Source organism: Seriola dumerili, unplaced genomic scaffold, assembly GCF_002260705.1.
Source record: "Seriola dumerili isolate Sdu_G_001 unplaced genomic scaffold, Sdu_1.0 BDQW01000161.1, whole genome shotgun sequence".
In the NCBI taxonomy this organism is placed as follows: Eukaryota; Metazoa; Chordata; class Actinopteri; order Carangiformes; family Carangidae; genus Seriola; species Seriola dumerili.
The window spans coordinates 3360946-3386210 of record NW_019174416.1 but is presented as its reverse complement, the minus strand read 5'-3'; the positions used below and the strand labels follow the sequence as shown (position 1 = coordinate 3386210).

Genomic DNA, 25265 nt, shown 5'->3' with positions numbered 1-25265 from the left:
ACTCACTGTTTACTCCTGTTTGAGAAACGTTTACTAAAAACTACAGTGCACAGCTGTTTGAGAAAAATACAGAGCTTATTAAAAAAAGAAAAAAAAAGAAACTTTATATTTGCTTCCTGTTTTTGAAATATGGCATGGAGAATATCTTCATATGGAATTAAGGGGCTTTGGATTGAGTATCACAAACAGGGTAAGGAAAACAGCCAACTGAAAAAAAACCCCCAGCTTTATCAGGATTGTGTGTGTGGGTGTGGTTTTGATCAGATTTGATTGACAGCGGGCCAACAACATCAGTAAACAACCCTGCAGCTGTCATCACATTTTGACTCTAATATTGCTAAATCCTAGCTGCTTCACAAAAATATGCGATATCACCTTTTCCAAACCGAGTCTCGCTCACGTCACTCGAGTGAAAAGAGCTCAGACAAGAGCAAAGATACGGAAATCTTTCATGTGAAACGACCAAAACTGTTAGAAGTTTAGGCAGAAAATCGTGAGTCCATGTTGGAACCCATTGCTAACTGTAAGAAGCTGATTCAGGGCCTTTGCAAGACGAACCAACACATTGTTGTCATGTGCTGTAATTGTTGACCATAAGAAAAAAATCTCGCCAGCCTTATTTGATATGATTGTAAACCATAGCATTAGCTTAAGTTTTGTTTTCTGCTGTTGGTCAGTAACTCATGGGAATATCCAACAGAATGAACCAAGAAATGCAAAGTACATCATCAAAAGTCCTTTTGTTTACATTATTGAAATGTTTTGGGATGAAATTTTCCTTTAAAGCCTCCGTGTCAATCCCAGGTTGTCTGCCCATTTTCATCTCTGCCCTCTACGGTCCAGGGCCTGCCACTCTGATTTCTGTTTACTTGACATGATCTAAGAGGGGGATCTCCACAGCAGGGCCGTCCAGTGATCACAGCAACCTTGACCTCCAATAAATAACAGATAATAGCGTCTGTGAAACTTCCATGTCTGTGCTAGCTAGCAACAGCGAGAGGAGGCCAACTTTCCTTTTATAGGCCACGCACAATCTGCAGGGGATATGCAACCCTCAATAAATTGAGAGTGAATAGCTGCGCTGTCCATTTCATTAAAACTGAATATGGCTGAAAATACATCACAGGAGTGAGTGAATTATGCAGCAACAGCTCTAACAATAGTTTGAGGAATATTTTCTCCAGATTATGTCTGAATTTGTCGATTTTTGTCCTTTAACATGCTGCAAATAGACTCCCTAGTATATCAATGGATATGCTATGAATGTCACAACAGTAGAATACAGTGTAAGGTCACTCAATACTGTACATAGCCACAGAGTTATGTGTCAGTGTGTTGTCTCACACAGGTCAAAGTAAGCATGTCTGACTCTGCGCTCTGTGATCATTAAATACTAAAACTCTCTACCTATATGCCGGCCAAACAAATGACCCAGCAGCAATAAGTGTATAATGTATCTGTGTTCATTTGTGAGAATGGTCATATGGCACAAAGACAAGGCATGATGTGTTAAATGAGGTGTAGCAGCAATGCATGTTTTGTTGTAGCCTGGTCAACCGCTGAGTTAAACAGCATTGACCTTCAGTCGAGGATAAGTCAAATCAAACTACTTCTGACAAAGCTCTTTATGCTATTACAACAGTGTAAACCATATACTATATCGTAAAAACTGGCTATGCTACACAGAGCATGTTGTCCTTCCAAAATGGCGTGTAAATGTGAGAGTGAAAGAGAGCGGGAATGTCCCAAAGCAATATCAAATCATCGTAGCAGTCACAAGTGTTTGTCCTCCTCTGCCACATCTGTGCAAAGACACGTTCCATCAGCCATCACAAAGCATCTAGGTAGTACAAGGTCAGCAGTGGAGGTGAAGATATTGCACACGCAGACTAACGTCAACAGCTCCATCGAAATGGCACAGCGCAGGCGTCACACTGAAGAAAAGAGAAAGAATTCTTTTTTTTTCTCCACATAAATGAACACTGTAAAAAATTCAAAAACACGCCCCCATTGACGGCTTCTTTATTGCAGCACATTTCCTTCCTTTTTTCCGGTATCTCTTTTTCAAACATCCACTTATTTAAAAAAAAATGTCGCGAGTCTCTGTTCGTAGTTTGTACGGAGCGGTTTGAGAGTGCATTTTGGCAGTAAGTAAAGTCTTAAAAGAGTTGGGCGCGTTGACAGCCAGGAGAACAGATGGGTCAAACTGGACAGCCATGATTTTTGAGGTCCTTAAGAGTCTTGTGCTCTGCTTTTGCCCCACCCTGCCTATTCCTCGCCACCAGCACAGTCATGTGATGATCACATGCCGGAGGCACCCAGTCCCATGCTGGCGGTGTGGCTCATACAGGGCAGCGTCTGAACGGTCTTGGGGAAGTCATGTGTGAGGATTCGTCCATTCTCTCCGCCGCTCCCGTTGCCACTCATCCTGGTCAGGGTGGAGCAGCGCATGGCGTCGTTGATGGATTGCTGTAGAAACAAAACAGATTACAGTTAGTCTGCGTACCAGATTTCTACGTATCTCACTCTATGTATATCCTAATGACAACAGAGAAAGCTTATGCAACACTTAGAGCTAGCAGCGCACAGAGGTACGCATTTTAAAAGGTCTATCAGCTATTGAAGGATCAAGATAAACCTGCAGAATGTTATGCAGTTTCTCTGGTGTTTGTTATATGAATATATGCACATAAGCAGCTGTTGATGTCACTATCTGAATGTGGTGCTGGCACAACAAGAAATTCAGAATGGGCTGTTAGGAGTCATAGGGTACTAGTTTTCGCCCTCTTTATCTGGGCCTAAGTGCTATTCGCGGGTGGTAAACCGTGGCGCTGGCCGATGTGCATCAGCGTCCTAATTTGCAACAGGAGGAGCAGAGCGAAGTGTAGGCAGTAAGAGAGGAGCTGAGGCTTCACTCATTGGTTTAATAGCTCCATTCTCCAGCCTGGCACAATAAAAGCCACTGGGCCCGAAAGCCGACCTAATGATGTGTGATGCATGTGTGCGTTTGTGTGTGTGTGTGTGAACACGTGCCTCTTTGGTGTCTGCCTGCCTCCCCTATTCTATAGCTGATTAAATTGGGCAAAGCGAGTGCAACCGGTGAGTGTTGCAAGGGGACTGGAGAATCACACCGCCCTCTAATTGGAACGGCGTTGTTGTTTCTTTCAAGCCAAACAGCATAAAGGCACCGCTGGACTAATAGGCTCCTCGCCAATCTCATCAGCATACTGATCAGGTGCCTCTTCGTAGGGCTGATTAAAACATAAGAGATTCTTGTCCAAGATCACTCCTTGTCTTGGCCCTGCCTTGTTTTCTTTTTCCTTCTTTTTTGCTGTTTACATGAAGAGTATATCAATACGCCACAAGGGGCTTTGATGTTGGAAGAATGAATCAAAGATTGTTTGTTGTAAATTGATCCACGAGGCAGATGACTAACAGCTACCTTATCGCAGCCTTTTGGAGGACAGACCTCACATCCCCAAACGAAGTCTAAATCAACAAGTCCTTATGCGTTGAGACCTCTGAACATACAACAGTTTGAGTTAGACCTGTCTGGGTTAAAGCAGTGATGGAAAACATGTGAGCCGCAGCAGGCCTGCCTTATGGTATACATATAAAGGATGTTCACCACAATGGGCCCTGCGTTTGCGAGACAGTCAGCAAAAAGAGAGGAAGGAGCAGGGAAGAGGTTTGCTCAGAGCGACAGAGGTAGATAGATGTACCACTGTGATTCAAATTGCCTTTATACCTGTGCTGCAAAGTGAAATTTCTTCACTTGTGGAGAGATTATTGTAATGAGTGCAGAAATAGGATTTAACCAGAGGCCTGTGATTAACATTTCTGTAAGCTGAAATAAAATGGTGAAACGTGTATTAGAAATTTTAAACTCTACTTTGTCCAACAGAAAAAGTGATATATGATGACATAATGCAGAGTAAAGAGTACTGTTCTCTTGTAGTGACGAACTAAAGGAAAATGTTATAAGCTAACAACCCTGCGACACTAACACAGGGAAACTGATTGAATTCAAAGAATATGTAGAAAGAGGCATAAGGGCAATTTAAAATCAAGTGATTCGACAACACTGCAGGAGATCAGTGACGTAAAGACTGAGCGAGGGAGCGGCAGAGGTAGAGAGAGGTACAGGAGAGCGTTTGCACTGCGGTGGAAGCCTTGAGAGGCCCTACTGTGATCACGGTTAGATGGGCGGAGGGGTGTGAGGAGGCGGATGTCATCGTCATCATCATCATCATCATCATCATCATCATCATCATCATTTTCATCATGGCTTGATCACAGCGTTTCCTACCCCGTGTCTGTGCTCTGCCCTTATATCTTAACAGTGTTGTTGGCGTACAGGCCGTAGCTCTGCAGCTCTGTGTAGGGGGCGCTAGCACCACTGTCTAAGGCTGAGCAGTGAAAGGCCTGAGCGGCTGAGGCGGCAGCGGCTCGCGCGGTGGACACCTTCATTCGGCGCGACTCGGTCCTGGACTTGTAGCAGAACTCCACCAGCGCCACCAGCATGGCCAGGCCCAGGCCACCGATCAGGATGTAGAAGACTCCTGCCACATTGCTGAGGCTCAGAGCGCTCGTCTTGTCCTGGAGGGAGGAGGGGGAGGAAGAGTGGGCAGAGCAAAGTGTTGAGGAGCAATACCAAAGACTGTGCACATACACACACATATGACACACACATACACAAGTGCAAGGACTCAAATTCACTATAGCAAAATAACAAATATACTCAAACAGACCCATACATACTTAGGAGCACACACACAGACACAGACACAGACACAGACACAGACACACACACACACACACACACACACACACACACACACACACACACACACACACACAGAGAATACAGGTGAGCCTGTACAACCATGACACAAGAGGACAAGACACACACATAACCACACAAAAACAAGACATTGACAATAAAAACATATTTCAGAGGCCTGTCTCACAGAGTAGCATTTAATATGTTAGCTGGATAACCTGGAAGAAGTTTTTGTTCCGGCAACTGTGAGGAGATCTTTGAGTAATAATCCAAGTATGGATAAAATTACTGTACTGATCATGTTAAAATAACTTTATATAAAATGGTAAAATGACTTTGTTTTATTACTACTATTAAGATAATTTATTACATCAGAAATAGATTAAAGATTTGTGATAAAGTCAGTGTTCCTCTTTGACTACAAAACAGGGCTTCCAGCAAAAACATTACAGTACTAGACAATGTTGGAAAAAGACAGTTTGACAATACATTTGGTCAGGGTTAGAGAATGCTGTCACCTGTCAGAGGGCTCAGTAAATTTATGATGACACTGCATGATACCCCCTGCCCACTCAACTTTTGGCACATTTTACAATAGGTATTGATAAAAAAAAAAAAAAAAATCATAAATAATTTGTAGTTGTTCCTTTGTGGCTATAAACCAGAGTTTCTCACAGAACAGCAAGTACAGTAGGTAGTCAGAAAAGCCTTGAATAAAGTCTACTGCTGCATATTAATTGCACTGAGGTCGAGTGTACACTGTTGGACTCATATTCCATCACTGCAGAGACAGAGAATGTGAGGCGACTTCATGATGACACTATCATATAAATAAGAAGTATTCTGACTGCGCCCTAATGACGAGAAGTAATCAGCCTTTTTAATTTAAAAAAGAAGAATGTCTGCACACTGAAAATTAGCTCCCAGTGATTTATTCAAGCCACATTTTGGTCACAGGCCTTTATCAAGTCATTTTTAATTTAACAAAGCATGCTGCCGCAGTGCTCCTCTCTACAGAAACAGAGGTTACATTAGTGAAACATTTTAATTTTCTGTTTGTTTCATATTTATTTGTGTCATTTTTTTTCTTCATAAGGGAAGAAGAGAAAGTTATTCATGTTTCTTTGAAGATCCCACATGTTGCAAGTGCACGGGTTCATAGCTTTGTTGAAACAAGCTTTCTAAAACCAGATTCACCAGTGTTAGATTAGATTAGTAAAGCTAGACACTAATTGAAGAGCCTCACTGTTTGAACTTGCTTCGTGAGACAGGCCCCAGATATTGAAAACAGATACTGATCTAACATTTTTGACTATACATTTCTAAAAATTTTACACAATGTCTCAGTCAAATTACTCAAACACACACAACTATTTTCTAGAAATAACATTTTGTGAGGGAACTGGTAGGTACAGGTAAAATGCATAAACACCCCACAACACATGCATTCATGCAGCAACAGCACAAACAAGTCATTTGACAAGTTTGACATTGCTTCATATTATAGGCCATTATTCTCTATTGCAATGGTACCTACTTACATTTATGCCTATTTATAGTCTATAATTAAATGGAATCATTAAGATTAAGACTTAAATCAGTCAACATAATTTAAGTCATGGAACAATGAGGACTAACGGGGAGGTTATTTCATGTAAATCCACTTGGGGAATACATTTGAGATCAATGCCACAGGGAAAGCTATGCTGTTACAGTTGTTATTATGCCTTGACATGCATTTGAGTTTACAATTAGCACAGGCTATTAGCCACCACAGATTTTCAGGCTTTTATTTCTCCATTAACTTAGATAAATAGATTTTAACTCCAAGGGCAAATTTGCATTTTAATACATTTGGTCTGTCTTTGGGCCGAACATCATTTAGATAAACCATGCCATATAAAGTAGTATTATGCGATGTAATTAAGGTTTTTATACTCAAGTGTGTCAATCTGTGTGCTATGGACGACTGAGAGTATGCCGATTTCAGAGACTAATTCTTTCTCTCAGGTTGAATTTATGTTTATCACCTGGAGCTGTGTTCACAAAGCTTCCTAATGTTGGTCCTAGCAGCCAAATCCTTGGATGGAGTGTATGTGAATGTGTGTGTATTCAAACTTTCTACTTAAAAAATACAAAAGCTACTAATGAAGTGTCTTCACACAGTGAATAAATGTTTAGAATAGAGAGTTAAGAGTTGTTCTAGAGAGTGTAGGTGTACTTTAAGCAGATGAGAAAATAGTTGCAAAATGAAAAGCATCACATATTGAAAGAATAGCTTGTTCAGTTTGTTGCAGAGAGTGTGATGAGAAGATTGATACCTTTCTCATCCCTGTATGGTAAATATGAAGCTAAAGCCTGCAGCCAGTTAGCTTAGGTTAGCATAAAACAGAAATATTAAAACATAAAATTACCAGGGTTTATGTGCCAGATTGTTTTATTAAATAAAACAAATTAAATGCAAATAAAACCTATGTGTTAGTGAGCTTTACAGCTGCTGCCAGGTGGATTTTAGCTAAGCTAGTCGTTCCCCTGTTTCCAGTCTTTATGCTAAGCTATTTTAAGCTAGCTGCAGCAACATGGTTAGTGCATAAATATGAGAGTGATTAAATCTTCTTATTTAACTCCCAGGAAGAAGGTGATCGAGCAACTTTTCCAAAATGTCAAATTATATCTTTCAAGTCATGTTCCCAAACACAATATTTACTACTCTACTACTCTACTCTATTCTACTACTAGAGATTGAAAATTTCACAGTAAACAACTCTTAAATATGAATTTATAACTTGTGACTTATGTCTGCAAACATTATTTGTTAATTGACCAATGACTAAATTAACAAATAATGGGAGTACCTTGCTTTGCTATGTTAAAATCTCTACATAATATAATATTATTTGTAAGATGTTCCACAGAGACAGAGCCCACCATAGCACATAGTTTGACACCCCTGCATTCAACTATGAAAATATGAGCAGGGGGAAGGAAGAGAAAAAGATCTTGTGCTGACAGATCAGAAGGTCGGTTACATCTCAACCACATTCAGAGGTAGCTGAGCTCAAGAGCAAAGCTTTTCTGACACGAAGAGCTGCTTCTTGAGACAGTGGATAACATAAACCACAAATGCATGCAAGCACAGTGGCAGACTTGGTGTGACTTGGGGGTCGATCTAGCAGATTGACAGGGTTTGCATCCGTACATGCACACTCTCCAGTGTGAAATGGGGCAGAATTATCATAAAGGTTATGGCAAAGGCTATGGCTAAACTTATTTGAAGGGTTCAGTAAAGTCCAATGGCCTAATGTCATCATCTGTCTCCCTCATGTCCTGTTTCTTTTTCTTATTTTTTTTTCCTCCTTGGGAAGGAGATCTATTCTAGCAAATTACTTTCAGAGTGATTTTTATTTAATCTAGTACAAACTCAAGGTTATCATAGGACTTGATCTGTGTGTATGCGTCTGTGTGTGTTTGGGGGGTTGGACAATCTATTTTAAGAGGATTTATTCCACCTATATGGTAACTGTAGTCCCTATGTGTATAACAGTATAAATAACAATCCTAACTAATCCACCACACAATATTTATTTACACGCTGGTAATGAACATTAAATCTCTGACAACACAAGCTCATCAGTGGGAAGAAACAGACACCGGAGTACCACCAGAATACTGGCCCAAATATAAGACGATGTTTTCCTTTGAAAGATACATTTTTAAAAGTGGGGGTCCTTTCACATAAGAGGACCAGACATTTTACATATTCACAACAGCGGATGTCTTTGATTAATGAGGGCTCGTGTGCTACAGAATTGCTACTCTACGACAGACCTGTGCTAAGCTAGCTTGTTTTAGTGTTGCTGAGCATGCTATGGTCTAATACCTGCTAGCACTGATCAACCCCAAAAATTTCCAGTAAGCTATGTCACATTTGAAAGGACAAAAGAAAACCAATTTGTCCTGTTGCCAATTAAAGTTGAATTCATAGGCAGTAAAAGACATTGATGTTCAGTTCAATACAGTTAGGGCTTTCCCTCATATAGTCTTACTTGGTTTGGTATGACCCATTGCTTTTGGTGGCTAATGTTAGCACAAATTAGTTATACTGTAGTGTAACTGATATCGCTGAGTCAGTGTGCTGACTTCACTACTGTTAAATTGTGCTATAGCATTAACTATGGTCCTTTCAATGACACTGGCTGCTCTTCAGCAAGTTATGTAGACTAAATTACATGTAAATCTTACAGCATAAATGGATTGCGTTCACTCGAGTGTTTTCATTTTTGAACATGGCTAGACTAGAAAGAGAGCTGAAAATTTAGAAAACACAAACAATTTCCTACATTTGTGGAAAAATGTGCTTACTGGTGCTACCACAAGGAGTGTGCACCAATCATTCACCAATCATCATCAGCAGTAGGGGTAGCCAAGTTTCAACAGCAGCAGCATTACACATTGTTGTAGTGATAGTAGCAGTATAGCTGTAATATTAGCATTACTGACAGAGGCAGTAGTAGAAGTAGCAGTAATAGCAGTAGTAGTGACAGTAGCAGGAGGGGGTTGATTTGATTCCATTTTATTATTGGAATTCAAAATGTTTCTTGATGAAGCGAAAGTGTCCAATCAAATTATTTGTTTTGCTAGACTGATGCACTGATTTTTCATATTTTTTTCATAATCTTGTATCCCAAACTGTAATTTCTTTACTCATGCATAACTTACTATAAACAAATGTAACTTTTTAAGTTGATTACTTTGTTTTTAGTCATTTACTGCACCTTTATTTAAATGTAACAATACATGTTAAACACAGTGTATCTACCTACTCTGTTGCATGTAGTGTTTCTCATCTTAGTATTTATCCAAAAACGTGTTCTAAATGCAGGGTCGTCTTATGTTCGGGCCAATACGGTAGTACCACCAGAGCCACATGGGAAGTATTGCTCAGTGTAATAGAGGCTGAGGGCTGGACGTGGGGCTGGTCTAGGATCAGGGCAGGGTTGTGCTGGGAGGTGCTGTGAGGTGACAGGTTTGGGTTGGAGACTAACCTTTCTTCCGGAGTCCTTGCTGCCACACTCCCCTTTATCGTACCACCATTTGTTTTTCAGTTTGTCTAAGACGGCTTGCTCATTGAGTTTCAACACCGCTAGGTTTACTGGGATTCTTCCAACCATAAGGAAATAACATAAATAACATATTATACCATGTTATTTTATGTTATTAATTCAGAAACACACAGCAGCAAATACATACACACGTTAATGCTTGAGCTGGCTTATCGGTCAAAAAAAACTTATCACTTATCACACACACCACACACACACCCACACACATATATAAAGCATAAAAATCATTAGACACATCAGAGTCAAAGTGATATGCATTAATACTCCATCTAGCTTGGCTTGCTCCCTAAGGCAGTAGATGTGTATTACTATATCACTTTGGGTAACCGGCACACTGCTTACCCTCATTTATGCAACCTGAATGTCTCAATTGTATCTTTAGTTAAAAGCAAGGATGTAAATGGCCACATTTGAAAACTAAACAGGAATATAATCCATATCTAAATGGATGCATGTGGTTTTAATGTATCATTGAGCATGAGCGACCCAGCTGGTTTAATTACAGGACATTGATCTGTTTTAAATTATTGTCGCTCATTTTGTTTAAGCAAGGCTGATGATACAAAATCCCCCCCCCCCCTCTGTGGTTTTCAGATTCAGCCACTGGTGGCAACATAATCCCCCCCCCCCTTGGCACTTTCCCTTTGCTCTTCCCCACACCACAGAGAGATAAAGTGTTGCCTGAGTAGAAGTGCAGTGTGAGCCTGCCGGTTACCCACTTCCCCACAACCCTCCCTCCACTCTCAGTGGTGGTGGGTTACCCGCAGGGTTTTTCAAACTGGCTCTGACCTTGGAGTCCCCGCCCCCGCTGCCGCACTCTCCCTTGTCGTACCACCACTTGTTTTTCAATTTGTCCAAGAGGCCCTGCTCGTTCAGTTTTAACACTGCCAGGTTTACTGGGTTTCTTGAAAATAATATAAAATGATAACCATTAGGAGACACTCTATGGGACAGATATAAGAAGATTGGTCGCATGGTGGTGGTGATTATGACAACATTGACTTTCTATTTGAGACTCTCCTGCTGATAACTACTGATATGAAGCAGGAGTTCTGGCTTTGGATGCACATGTTCAATATATGTTAGTTGGGGCTAAAATGCTGAGCACCCATACAGTAGTAAAGTCAGGTTTTACCAAGCAGGGGCCTCAGAGAGAGGCAGAGCAGACACTATAAATGGAGATGACTTGGATACAGAGGACTGTCTACAGATGGTAATTTCCTTTCAGTGGCACCAGCATACAGATTGCTATGGTAACTAACCTATCAATATTCAACCCATAACGGCATCCTGGTGGATAGAGGCCCATGTTGATTCATTTATAACTATCAGCAGAGATACAGACTGAGGCTTTGAATGTTTTAACAGTCAGGTTCACTTTCATGGAAAGTTTATGTCTTTAACAGGCTGAAAGGAAACTGTGTGACCAACTATAGAGAGTCCTGAGACCATACGAACCGTCTCGTCCAAAGCATCTCCTCAAAGGTTGCTCTCTCTCTCTGGTGAGTGTGTGTGTGTATTTCCTATAGCTGACTGGCCGTGAACAAAGACTCTCTCCATCCACAAATCACAGAAAGGCAAAATCTGACATCATAATTTGCATAAAAGAATCAGTGTAACAAGACTTTGTCAGACTGTCTTTTCTCTCGAATCAGTGTCTGTTCTTCTCTGCAGCAGCAACAATTTAGCTTGGTAACATTCTGCCTTTCTCACCAGTGGACGCAGAAGAGTCTTTATCCCCAACCTTGAGTTCACAACACAGCTGTAGGGAACACAGAGCTGGTAAAACCTCTGAATTCTTTCTCAGCCCAGTGGACTCAGACAGAAAGAAAGAAGTCAAAGTGTGTGGACATGAATGGTCTAGAGACCTGCAGGTCATTATGTTAGTTTGATCAGTTGGTTCGAGGCGAGCAGATGTCAGGGAGGCTACTGTATGTTAGGCAGGATGGGGTAAACAGTCAGGCAGACATGGGGGTGGCTGGACATCGTGCATGTAAGAAATGGAGCAGGAAGCACAGAATATATACAGAACATTAAACAGAGGGATCGGGAAGTTTTCTTTGATGACCGCCCTGTAAAACAAAGAGTTATGTCATTTGAGTAGCTTTGTTTTCAAAGAGCTACTTTCAATTAGGGGCTGCAGTGCAACAAAAATAATACAACATATATATTTTTATATATTCAATGACAAGTTCAGTGTTGTGAGATCTGTTTTGGCCATAAGTGACAATCCACATTATACATGTGCGATTTCTATTCTGCTTCATTCCTTTGCTTTACTGCTGCTAGTCTCAGTGGTGAAGGAAGTATTCAGATCTTTAAGTAAAAGTACTAATACCACTCTGTAAAAATGAAAAATACATTACAAATTAAGGTCATGCACTGAAAATGTTACTTAAGTATGTAAGTATTATCAGGAAAAAGTACTTAAGTACTCACGCAGAAAAATGTCCCATGTGACTGTTATATTATTTCATCATTAGACTATCGCTACTGTTACATTAATGTCTAGGCAGCATTTTACTGTTGTAGTTGGTTGAGATGTATTTATTAAGGGCTGTAAATAATCATTTTCCTTATGGAATAATCTGATGATTACCTGCTCAATTAATCAATTCAACTGACTGTTTTGTCAGTAAAAGTTCAGAAAATAATTGTGTTTTGCCCAAACCTCACAATTATTAAAAATAATAAAAATGACTAAAATAAGTTATAGGAAAAGCAGCAAATATTTGAGTAGGTGGAACCATGAAATGTTTGGCATTTTGGCAAAGATTATCAAAATAGGTTAAGTTTTCTGTCAATCAGCTAATCGATTAATCAACTGATCATTTCAGCTCTACTTATGTAAATTGTTAGGTATGTACTTTAATTTATCACAAAGCATCATATTTTATAAATTCTTCATATGTTTTGTATGAAAAAATCTTAATCTAAAAAGTAACTACTAACTACAGCTGTCAGATAATTGTACTGGAGTAAAAGTACACAAATTTTATACTTCAGTACAGAAACTGAGTAAATGTACTTAGTTACTTTCCAAGACTGTTACTGTCCACTTGTGAGGCACAATAAATGCATTTTAATGTGAAGGCAGTGAAACGGAAAGTGTTGTAATCACGGCTAGCTAATTTAACCAAAAACTGACACGATGTTTTTCTTTAACTACAGTTAATCTACATAAGAATTATCCCAATGAGTTCCACGCAGTGTGAACTGGTATCTGATCGGTATGAGCAGATACTCTGAGATTATGTATCTGACTAGGTATCTTGAGAGAGAAAGTCAGATCGGTGCATCCCTAATGTTCAGCAAATTGAAAATTCAGCAATACAAAGGCATGTATCAACAATGCATTACAGTTATAATTGAACTGAACTCTTTGAATTGACAGGACATTCACATATGTCTGATTCTAGGTAAGCAGCCCAATCAGGCCACTTCTCCCTGACCCATAAAAAAACATTTGAATTATTCTCATTTCCATTTCTTTAACACAAAACGTCCAATCATGAACATTTGTTATCTGTTAGTGAAACTCAGTATCAGACATCTGTGAATGGACAGAGTGGCAACCTGCGAATAACACACATCGTTGGCTAATAATTAACACAAAGAGAGGGAGATAATGGGGGCCATCCTCGGCTGTTCAACACTGCATCGCATTGCTACACTGTACGTTTAGACCAAGCTGACGACATGATTTGGGAGCAGATTCAATTCACCACTTGTCTTACTACTAATACAGCACTTACTGGCAGTATGAAATCCAATTTGTCTGGATTTTATAAGGAGCCACTGACTAAGGCTTGTCAGCGTGTTCTGACCTTTGGCTGTCAACCAAGGTGGAAGCCGAATGAATCCTCAGAGAGTTTGAATGAAATCTCCCCATATGGCTCCTTTCATTAAAATGAATGGGGCCTATTAGAGACAGATTAAAAGCTTCAGATGCCACCAGCTCCTGTTCTCTCTCTGTAGTAGCAGGAGAAATATGAATGGGAAGTTGGTTAATATGTTAATGTAATGTGAAATGACAGCTGCTGCTCTTGGACATCGATGGCATAAGTACATCAAGTATGAATTATCATTCATTGCATCAATTATCACATTGAATATGGCAAATATAAATTCAACTCTGCTGACTTTACATTCAAGGTGCGAGCCCTGGTGTAAGTGGCAAAGTAGCCATATGGGATGTGCTCCTTGTATTTGGGATCCTGCTTCAAGAGCCCTGCTGGTTTGTGAGAGGTGCAGTTACATCTTGTATGTGTGTGTGTTCCAGGGGATGCTCAAGTTTCAAAGCAGACCGCATGAAACCAGCCATCGCAAATACTCATGAAGAAGAATGTAATTAAAGGGCAGCAGGAAAACAAGTGTGGGGACATATTCCATAGTCGTACTTTACACTTCTGCCAGTGCTCACAAGTCAGCTACGAATAGGCTGGCTGCATACATACATATGCAGACACAAACAAAGATGGGCTTCAGTCATGAATATGGGCATGATGGAGTTGTAAATGTCTGTGTGACGTGCACAAACTACAAACAAAATAAAAAAAGTTTGATGAAGTATTTTAAAAGCATCAGCATGCCTTCTACATCTGATCAGAATGAATTCAAAGTATGAAAAACAAAATCCTAAAACTGATATGTTATATTATTATGATAAAAAAAAGATGTACAAATAAATCAAAATGCATGAAACCAATAAATCCAAGCTCATGTATGTGTTCATACATGAGGAAATTCTGCAAATGAAGAGGTGACATATGATGCTCATGCATGAGCTCCAATAAAAGCTCTGGAAGGCTTTTATCCAGTGCAGTGGCAGAGGTTTACCTGAGAGGGGAGCCCTTGGGTGTGGCGATGCCATAACCTTTAGAGTCCAGGTTCCCTCCCACCTTCATGGTGTCGCAGGGTTTCCTCTGCTCTATGTACTCGTTCATAGTGGACTCCAGCAGGTAGGCATACTTGCCCTTGGACTTCCTGACTCTCATTACACCCTCGTCCGTGGTCTTGACAAACACAGATGGGTCAGCCGCCTTCATGTAGGACCACATCTTCTCGAACACAGCGATCTTAGACCTCTGACAACCAGGAATGGAAATGAGAGAGATGGGAGGAAAGAGAAAGAGACAGTCAGTGTGAATACTATATTATCTCTCTTTAAACTGTAAACCTACTGCTCCTGCTTCGCATTTAAAGCGTTCAACTGGCAAAACACAGGCTGGCTTTTAATATGAAGCAGTCACTGGAAACGTATTTTGTATTTGTCACAGAGGTTAGCGTTTGAATAAATGTTTCCTCACCCTGAAGAACTCTTTGGTGGAACCGGCATCCAGCGTTCCATAGGCGATTTCAGTCTGCTTGGCCAAATCCTCAGCACTCTCTATAGGAGACACCATCCTCTCCACTGTCAGGAAGGCAGCCAAGTTGGCAGTATAGGAGGAGATGATGATAAGGGTGAAGAACCACCACACGCCTCCAACAATACGGCCAGACAGAGAGCTAAAAACGGGAGGACAGGATGTTTGGTTGGATCAAAAATAAATACATAAAAGATACACATAACTGTATTACAAGATCATGTACACTCCAATTCATAAAATGTTTTCCCATGTTATTTTTTTCATGATATCAAACAGAATAAATAATATATATTAATGCAATGACTTGGAAAATAAATAGCAACCGTCTTTTTCTTCCTGGCCAAATTTTGCGCACAATCAAGAAAATCAATCAAAAACCTTGTGATGTTCCCACCATCCAAATGACCTACATTGCATCACGCTCCCTCTGCACTCACACACTCTTCATTCCACCAGGCTTGGAGAGCTTAGTCCAATGTGCTAAGGAAAGATAACCAGTTCCACAAAGGCCCACTCAGCTTCCTGCCTGCCAAATTAATCTCACTTTAAGAAAGTTGCCAATATGTTTCATGCAACCACGCGCATTAATTGTTGGGGATTAATAAGCAGAGGAGAACACTTAGACACTGCTCTAATTGCACTTTCAAAAAAAGAAAAAAAGAAAAAAAACAGGATGATTTTTGAGCAAAATCCCCTGAGTCAAATCCCTGTCTTTCCCCTGTGCATGTCTCCTCACCTCGAGAGAAGCCAGCTAGAACAGCAACAGCAGAAATCATGTTGCGTTACATATCAGGTCCCCGACAAGCGCGGAGGCACAGAGTGGCGGGGCTTACGCAATGAAAATGACACAAATCTGAAACAAAAAAGGCTTTCATGATTCACCTTTGTGCCGTCAAGCCAAATGGAGCATGAACATGAAGGCGAGATTAAGTATGGGGAAAAAAAAAAAGAAAAAAAAAAAAGAGAAGCTAAAACATAATCATTTAAGATGCTTTTCAGATGACGGGTGGATGATGAAAGAGCAGCCAGGGAGCGAGTGCAAAGCAAACACAGAATGGATGCAGAGCCTTTGAAAATCAGGCGGGAGAATGCAGAGCTGTCTGCAGTGTGTGTGTGTGTGTGTGTGTGTGTGTGGGTGTGTGTGTGTGTGTGTGGGTGTGTGTGTGTGTGTGTGGGTGTGTGTGTGTGTGTGTGGGTGTGTGTGTGTGTGTGTGGGTGTGTGTGTGTGTGTGTGTGTGTGTGTGTGTATTTTGACATGTTCACTGATCACTGCTAAAACGGCTGTGCGTAAGGTTAAGCTTTGACTGTGAAGTGAGAAGAGCAACATGTTTTTTCCAAATACCTCAGTGAATATTTATTACTGCAGCAAAACTGTTCATGAACAAGACACTAGATTCTCCTGCGTCAGAAGTGAAAATTAGAGCTACAGTTACAGAGCCAAAAAAAATCACTTTATATACAACATCTCAGTCCTTGGACCCTCATCAGGTAAACAGTACTGGTATTATATATATTTATGTAAACATAGACCAAAAAAAAAACAATAACGGGGCACCAGCAGCATCTCCCAGGATCCATACATGATAAGGTCTATTATTGTTTTCCCTCTACTTCCCTCTTTAGATTGTGGACAAAAATAGTATGTTACGAAGTATGAAATATCAAAAGATAAAGTACATATAAATAGTACATACCATCTGATAGGATCAAGATACACAAGGAGGACTATACACATATACATATACACAGATCAGCCACAACATTAACAACAGGTAACTGGTTTTAATGTTGTGGCTGTTCATTGTGATTTAATACTTATTTTTTTATTGTCAATTATTTCCCATGGCTTCATGGCTTTTAAGGTAAAAAAAAAAAAAAACACACCACATAACAACATAAAAACCAGTCACTTTCTTTTGCTTCTGTCCGACACTGATCTATTCACATGTACTGACTCAGCGACACAGTTGTTAACTGACTGAACATGGCCGACCGTTTGTGTGGATACATGTCTCCAAAGTCACCGAAATGTTTGTGAAATGCAATATTTGCGGGACAACAAAGGCGGAGCAACAACTCACTTTCTAAATATTTAACTGTTGTCCTTCATGCAATAATAAAAACATTGTGGCACTTTTGATATCTTGAGAAGGATGAGTGCGCTGCCACAGCCTAACCCCCCAGTTTTGCCTTCTGGTAAAGTTAAGTACTGCGTGCATACAAAAAAACCTAGCAATTTATTTATCTGATATTTGCTGCCTGGTAAAGCAGAATTAATATCATTTCTACTGAGTGGTTTTTACTTTAGCATCTACAGCCTCTGTAGCTGCAGAAAAAGGAGCGAGGGCAGGGTTAATGAATGTCACAGAGCAGTGACTGAATATGTGGCGAAAGCCCTGCACACTTTCAGCACAGCAGAATCTCTTAGACAGTGAAGTGAAAACAGTACATGTTTTCAAAATGGTACCACCCCCCACCAAATACAACTAAAGATTTGATGAGTGGATTTGGATTCAGATTAGAGAAAAATCGAACCTATTGAACCCCATTATCACAAGAGAATATTTTCAAGAACATTTTGTCGGGCCTATTACCCCCCCCCAAAAAAAAGAAGCAAAGTTTTATTATATTATGAAAATAGTTACCATTAGTATATGTTATAGAGACAGGTTAATACTGTGGAAATAGGAATATTCAAAGCACATAATCAAGATTAGAGCTAAAATTAAGCTAAAAATTATTTTCACTGTATTCACTGATTAACTGATTAATAGTTTTGTCGAGGATATTTCATAAATAAATAAAGATTTCTAATTTCTCTGAGTTCCCGTGACATACTTAAATGAATTTTTTTGCCAACCAAAGCCAGTTTACTGTCATATATACAGTATATAGAACTATATATGACAAAGAACAGGAGCAAGTTCTCACGTTTCAGCTGCTACAACCAGTGAATTTTGGCATTTTTGCTAAAAAAAATGGCTGAAGTCATTATTCGATTATTAAAATAGTGGCCAATTAACTCTCTGTCAAGACGAAGATTCAACTTATCAAACAGACAAGGGTGGGCCCTCACCTACAACAACATAAGAAAAAACTATTATTCATCCTGGCTGACAGATCAGATATCAGCCCAGGATGCTTCTTGTCTCCAGGAGCAGATCGAATATGAATTTTACATAGAGGTTTGAGGACAGAAACACTGTAGATGAAGTGAGTGTAAATGTGCAGATTTCTTTAGTTCTTTCACAATAACGATTACAATACTGCGCGCATTACATTGCTGTTTGAATTTTGTCTAATTACTTCTCAGTTCTGTGAAAAAGAGAACAATGTGATAAACAAAGACCCACCCTAAGACTGGGGGAAAATAGGGAAAGTGTGGTCTGTTAGGCTGAAACAGCGATATGAGAGAGAGAGAAATGGCAGAGATGAAAAGTAAACTGGATAGTACCACCAGAGGCTGACAAACTTCTTAGCTTTGACTGCTGCTGGCCTCCAGAGATGGCAGTAAACAGCTGTCTAATCCTTCTCCTTCAGTCACCCTTTTTTTTTTCTTCTTCTTCTTTCCTCCTCTCTCGCCTCTCTTCCTCTCCTTTCTTTTTCCTTTCCCCTCCATCCACCCTGCGTCTCCGCTGTGCTCTCAGCCTGTCTGTTCATGTGCTTGAGGGCTGACAGGGGTTTGTTTTTTCAGCCAAGACAACAATGGCCTACACCTTGGCGCTGACATCGATGCATTCAAGTATGCACGCGCGCACACTAGCACGCACACATAGATACAAACTTGCATACACTTTTTTCCTAAGGACAATGCAAGTGTGTGTGTGTGTGTGTATGTGTGTGTGTATGTGAACAACCGGGTCACCATTTGCTGTGTGACTGGGATGAGGAGAAATAAAGGGGCTCTGTGTGTGTGTGTGTGTGTGTGTGTGTGGGTGGGTGGGTGTGTGTTCGTTCTTCGGCAGCAGTCTTCCTCCCCAGTTGAGGAGAGCAACTGGCAAACACAGACCTGTTTGTCTCTGTTTGTTTCCTTTTGAACTCGCTTCCTTTGAGCCTCCTTTCCGCTCCTCATACATTATTGCACAGCAGCCAACCTTGGTGCTTTGGTAAAACATTAACTAAGCTGTCTTATTATGGTAAGGGAAATCGTCCAAGTAGCACTGTAATTTCATAGTCATGTTAAGGCAATGATTAATCAATTATTCACTCTGCCTCTTTTATTGCATTACTATGAAAAGGAACGGTAATGGAGGCAGCGCAAGCGCCAGCTCAACAGCCGTGGTGCGTACAGCAATACAGTAGAACCGCATGTGCATATCATTAGTGCTGAAATCATTTTTGATTATTGGACTATTGAAATCATTTAAGAAGCAGCTATACCGAAGAATTACCTGTTGAAGCCGCTAAATCTCAGAGATCTGTCTCTTTTTCTCTTGTCAGAGTAAAATCTGAATCAGAATGAAATAAAAAGACATCACACGCTGAAGCAACATGTGATGAGAATAAACAAAGTACCAAATTTGAACCCTTTCAAATCCCCTATTTTATTCATTTAGGTTTAGTTGTTAATTTTAGGTAACGCAGCAATTAAACCTTAGCGTAACGTTAGCAATTAAAAACCCTGCACATTGTCTAACTTACAGTAAACCATTTATTTGAAATGTTTCAGTGCTAGACCTTCATCAAGCAAATGGTTATTAAGAATAAGGAGCGATCTTACATGGGAGTGGCTGTAAGCTGGCACCCAATCGCATCACCTAATGTGCAATAGAAAGTGACAATTAACAAACATGAATTCACAATATAACAGTTTCCACTATCATACAAAGGGGTAGAGGATTAGAGACTCCATAAAGTGACAGAATTTTTCACATCGAATAGGTAAATGATTATAAAGTGAATGCCAGGCAGATAAACAACATACAAAGATCCACTCCCAAATGTTACATGTTACATATGTAGAGTAACCTGTAGAGATTAATACACCTTTCGAAAAACAGCATTAATAACTATACATTTAGTGAACATAACAAATAATTAGATAAAATCTCTTTAAATGGGCAAAAATACCATGACTGTATCATAACTGCAAGTTAGAAGAAACTAAATACTTAAGATGTGGAATTGAAAGAGTCACAACTTAATGTTTTGAAAAGACCAAGATGGTCAAAATACTCAAGAAAACTTGAAAGACTCTTAACATCTCTGAGGAGCCCAGTATACGCTGTCCAAACTGCTTGTCAAATGGTCTGACAGTTTAGGAAATCCCCTCTCCCCACAACTTTCCAACATCAGATTAGGGAGGTCTGTGTCAGACCAGTTTCTGTAATTTTCCAAAGTCCACTTCACGGCATGATTGTCCAGTTGTGTCGAGGTGAGAGAGGACGCTTGGTTTGAACTCAAAACTTAAGCTCACTATGAATATGTCCTGGAGAGGAAACGTTCACCATTTTGCAACAACATCACCCCCCCCCCCCCCCCAATGCAACAAGTTCGTGGATTTCCACGGTGGCTGAACAGCACGTCATACGATATAGTTTCGATATACGAGTATAATCCGTCCTTAAAAGCTTCAACCTTACTGCATCACCTAAAGCTGATAAGGCGAGAGCGTTAGTAAACAGTTGCTTAGTTACACATCCAGCACACCAAGCAACAGAGCCACCAGTATATGTCCAGTGTTCACTCTCCTTTAAGCTCTGCTCTCCACTAATCCCTAAGGGAAATATCTGCCTCTCTAGCTGCTAGAAGCTCCACTATGTCTCTAAACTTTTATCTGTACCTTTTCTTGGTGCTGCGCAGATGCGCAGAGGCCAGAGGCCAACCTGTGTAGCATGAGCAACATGTCTCGCTATGTGGGGTGTTATCCTGTAGTGAGTCATCAAAACGAGAGCGATGAAAGAAAACAGCTGCTGTTGCATCTGGAAACGGGGTTGGCGGAAGCAGCGAGACTGAACCAAAACATTGAGCTGAAAGACACTGAAACACGCCATAGAGCTGAGTGAAACTGAAACGGCTCAGACAGGTGATTATTGTGGGCTCAGCATGATGAGTAAGTGCTTTAACATACTCACAGTCATTTGAAAAGCTATTTATACAAATATATTGATTAAACAGCTTTAATGAATACAGGTATTTTCCAATCTTCGAATGCAAATCCACCCTTAGCATAGAACGCGTAAGTATGTTCCACTGTATATGTACAACATATACAACCACTGTCAGTAGACATAACAGAGACCAATATTTTTCCAGGTGTGCGTGTTTTGTTATGATGGAGAGCAAAATGAATTGGATCGTCTGTCTGTCAGATCCAGATCTTTATCCTTTGTTATATGATCTCCACCCACAGTTCCGAGAGATTCTGCTGTAGCACTAAACTCTCATTAGAATTCCCCTGGCTGGCCTCCTCTATTCGATATGGTAATTAGCAATGACTAATGACTTTAGCAAGTGTAAAAAATGAGCCAGTAATGGCCACATTACAATGGATTAGGAATTACAGAGGTTTAAATGAGAAAGAAAATGGTCTCTAATTATGGTGTGATTCTAAGACAAATCAGGGATGGAAAAGGAGTTTTCTGCTACACTGCTTTTTTTTTCTTTTTTCTTCAAAATCAGCGAGACAGCTGTATGTTCTTAATGATTTGGCACAACCACTCAAGATATATCTGGTAAGACGAGATTTATTCTGTGCCAATCAATTGAGAAGACAAAATGAGGGTGACAAGAGGCTGGAAAAGTGGAGCCTGCAAGCAAAAAGCATGAAGCACAGAAGCAGGAAATGCTCCAGAGACAGCAGAGGTATATACACACATACACATATACGTCAGTGATATAACACAGTCTTAAGTGTGAGTGAGTGTGTGCTGACTAATTGGCAACTGCTGTGGTGAATTGCAGGAAATATCCTTAGCAACCACAGCTCACTAGAGGTGACAATTATGACAGAGTTATGGGGAGGGGGGGGGGGCATCACAGCAGGGCATTATTTATATCAACACCACATCAGGCAGCATCCACTTATCATCACAAGACCACAGAGCAGAGAATGTGACACAAAGAACTCTGTAGGTTCAGACAAACAAATACAAGTCTAAGTGAATAAATGGATCTTGTCTCCCATCCTGTATTTCTCCAAAATAAAAGTCTTTTTCTCAATTGTGATGACAACCAAGTGAAGCACTACTCCATTAGTTACCTCTGGAAGATTGTACAGCTCTATAGTCACCTGTCTAAGTTGTGTGTGTACAAAGTGTCTGTATTTGCTGACTTATATCACACTTTTGTTAATTAGTGTTGCTTTAGCTGCTTGTAAATGTTTTGAATTGATAAAAGTTTTATTAAGCCCCTCGATTCCCTATAGCCTCCTCAGTGAAAAACAGCCTGTTAAACACATGCATAATAATGTGGGCACGTCAGGGTAATTAGCCAGAATAAAGTATTTATAAATGTGATTACCTTTTTATATAATTCAGTCTCCATATAGGTCACTGTGGTTCCTGAAAGCACATGCAAAAGGGCAATTTTGGTCCTCCTCTGCGGCTCCAAAACTGAGCTAAGCTTAGAGCAGACACGCCAAATTGGTTGGATATGCAACACACGATGCTTTTAGTGCACGCCAGGCCACAGAAAACAACAGACACTTTTTGAAAATGCACTTATCTTACGCTGACAGTGTGTTTTGTAGCTTTCTACCACTTCATTGTCTCGACATTGCTAAATGAGGCTCCGGGGGATGAGAATGTGTTGTGGCCAGTTTTGTTGCAAAGTGGAAGGTTTACTTCTGATTTGATTTGCTTGTGCTTTTGTTTTGATGCTCTCATGATTGTTAGATTGCATGTTTTTCGAGCACTTTCATCTTCAAGGCCAAACTGCTATGTAAGCTTTAAGCAAGGTGCAGAAAATTATTTATTAAAGCGCCACTCCCTCACCCCCCTCTCTCCATCTAAAGGTCAATATTACCATGCCATTGAGTTGAAAAGAGAATATTATGATAATGTTGTTACCAGCCTGCAGCAACCACACCAAAAGCTGGTAATTACACTCATTCAAGTACGCTATGGAAAATCTGACAAAAGCATTACGATTCAAAATGCTATGTGATTGTTTACTGCATGTTCGTTTCATTAAGAAGCAGCTGGGTTAAGTGGCTGATTTGCAACATATACTGGAGTGGTGGGAGCATGAGCACAAAACAATGAAGCGCAAAGCTATTCAGGAATCGATATGTTTGAGATACGACTGTAATCTTCCTATCTGTGGCTGTACACGTGTTCTGCGAATGATATCATGGATGCTGTCTTAGCCTCACGTAACCTGAGATAAGTCAGTGCTGGCGAGCTGTGAGAGTGCTCGCTTCGCGCCCACACACATTTCGCGCAGCCTCTTAGTCACTCCGGCAAGAAAACAGGAATCCAAACATCACAACTGTTCACTGAAAATCAATACCATCAGAACACAGATAAAATGACTTACAGTGCATTCAATCTGGCTGCATAATAAGACAGAGATGACATTCATGTGCAGTCTCAAGTGCAGTTTCACATACCAGAGACACTTCATGTGAAGCCGCACTGCTCTGAAAGAAAAATCTATGTCTCTTTATGGTTGCCATGGCAGCACGGTCTGCACTCCAAACAGTACAGCTGAGCTGAGAGAGACTTTAGTCATCTCACTCCTCCTCCTCTCCCTCTCTCTCTGTGTTTCTCTCTATAAGGGCGACCACCCCTATAGTAGGATAGGATTGCCATTACAGAGGGAAAGCTCTCATTAGGTGTCCTTTCAACTTATGGGCTCGCAGACACAAGCCGGATATCTTTCCAGTCAAACTATTGGCAGTGTTTCCTCCGGTCCAGGTCGATTTCCCATGTGGCCTCGGACCTGGTGTATAATTCATGGTTGCATGAAAGACATTCATATACTGTCACAGCTTGATTACAGCAAAAGCCCCTCTTCTCTGCTGGAATCATATGTGCGCCTCTGTGTGACTGTGTTTTAGATGCAGATTTGACAGAGAATACGCCTCTGAGGGGATGGTGTCTTTGTCTGTGTACAACGTGTAATATCCCAGTGAAATCCTGAGGGTGTGTGTGTGTGTGTGTGTGTGTGTGTGTGTGTGTGTGGGTGTGTGTGTGTGTGTTTATGTGCGCTTGTGGATCTCTGTTTCTGTTAGTGAATGTGCATGCATGTATGATCAAAAGTTGCCTTCATGCAATTTCCAGATAAATAAAACATAAATGATGCCGTGAACTAAACTGAACCGTCTCTTTATGAATAAATCATTCTTTGCTACCAAGTCTTCCCCAACTGCTTTAACAGTAACTTACTAACTCCACAATTACTCAACTTAGTGGTGTGTAGCACGATCTAATTTCTTGTTGTTAAGATAAAAACAAGAATAAGGCAGTGTTATACCTAATTGATCCCTGTGCAGTGTTACTAATTCCTTGATCACAAGGATCCACTTAGTTCGTCCCTGCGGGCTTGATTAGCAACCAAACAGCCACTTGCATCTGATCATACAACATACCAACAACATTACATTCACGACTTCCTCAACCATATAATACAGTGTTTGGCTGCGTGGATGCGAGCATTTTCCAGAAATATGCAAAGTACAGATGGATGAAAATAATGCATTCATATTGATGAATTCATTATAGAATTAAATTAAATTAAATATAGACATAAAACGGCGAAAAAAAACACTTTATGATGCCCCTTGACACCATATGGGATGTGGACAATTCTGTGAGGGATGTTCTCTATCATCCTGTGTCCAGTCCTTAAGTGCTCTTGCGTTTGCTTGGCCCTTTGGTGACAAAGAAACAAACTGTTGATTCACTTTTCAAAAGAAGAGTTCATTCAGACCTTTCTGTACCACTACAGCCCCAATTTTCTAATGAGCACAGTTCAGACGAGGAATCATCAGGTGATCTGGTGTTGAAAACGGCAAAAACCTCCTCTTAGTGACAGGAAAGGCTCAGG

At 40.4% G+C, this 25265-nt stretch overlaps 1 protein-coding gene across 2 annotated transcripts in view; it reads right to left on the bottom strand.

The window, feature by feature from the left end:
* Positions 1–2130: 2130 nt before the first annotated feature.
* Positions 2131–25265, bottom strand: part of LOC111226505 (glutamate receptor 1-like) — a 66017-nt gene continuing 42882 nt past the window's right edge. Inside the window, exons 12-16 of one of the 2 annotated variants that reach the window (XM_022751692.1) lie at positions 15216–15414; positions 14746–14993; positions 10696–10810; positions 4465–4599; positions 2131–2469 (exon numbers count right to left, since the gene is read on the bottom strand). In XM_022751692.1, coding sequence (XP_022607413.1) covers positions 2302–2469; positions 4465–4599; positions 10696–10810; positions 14746–14993; positions 15216–15414 — 865 coding nt within the window. In that variant the 3' untranslated portion in view covers positions 2131–2301. Of the gene's footprint in view, positions 2470–4309; positions 4600–10695; positions 10811–14745; positions 14994–15215; positions 15415–25265 lie in introns of both variants that reach the window. The other variant, XM_022751691.1, reaches the window with a different exon arrangement.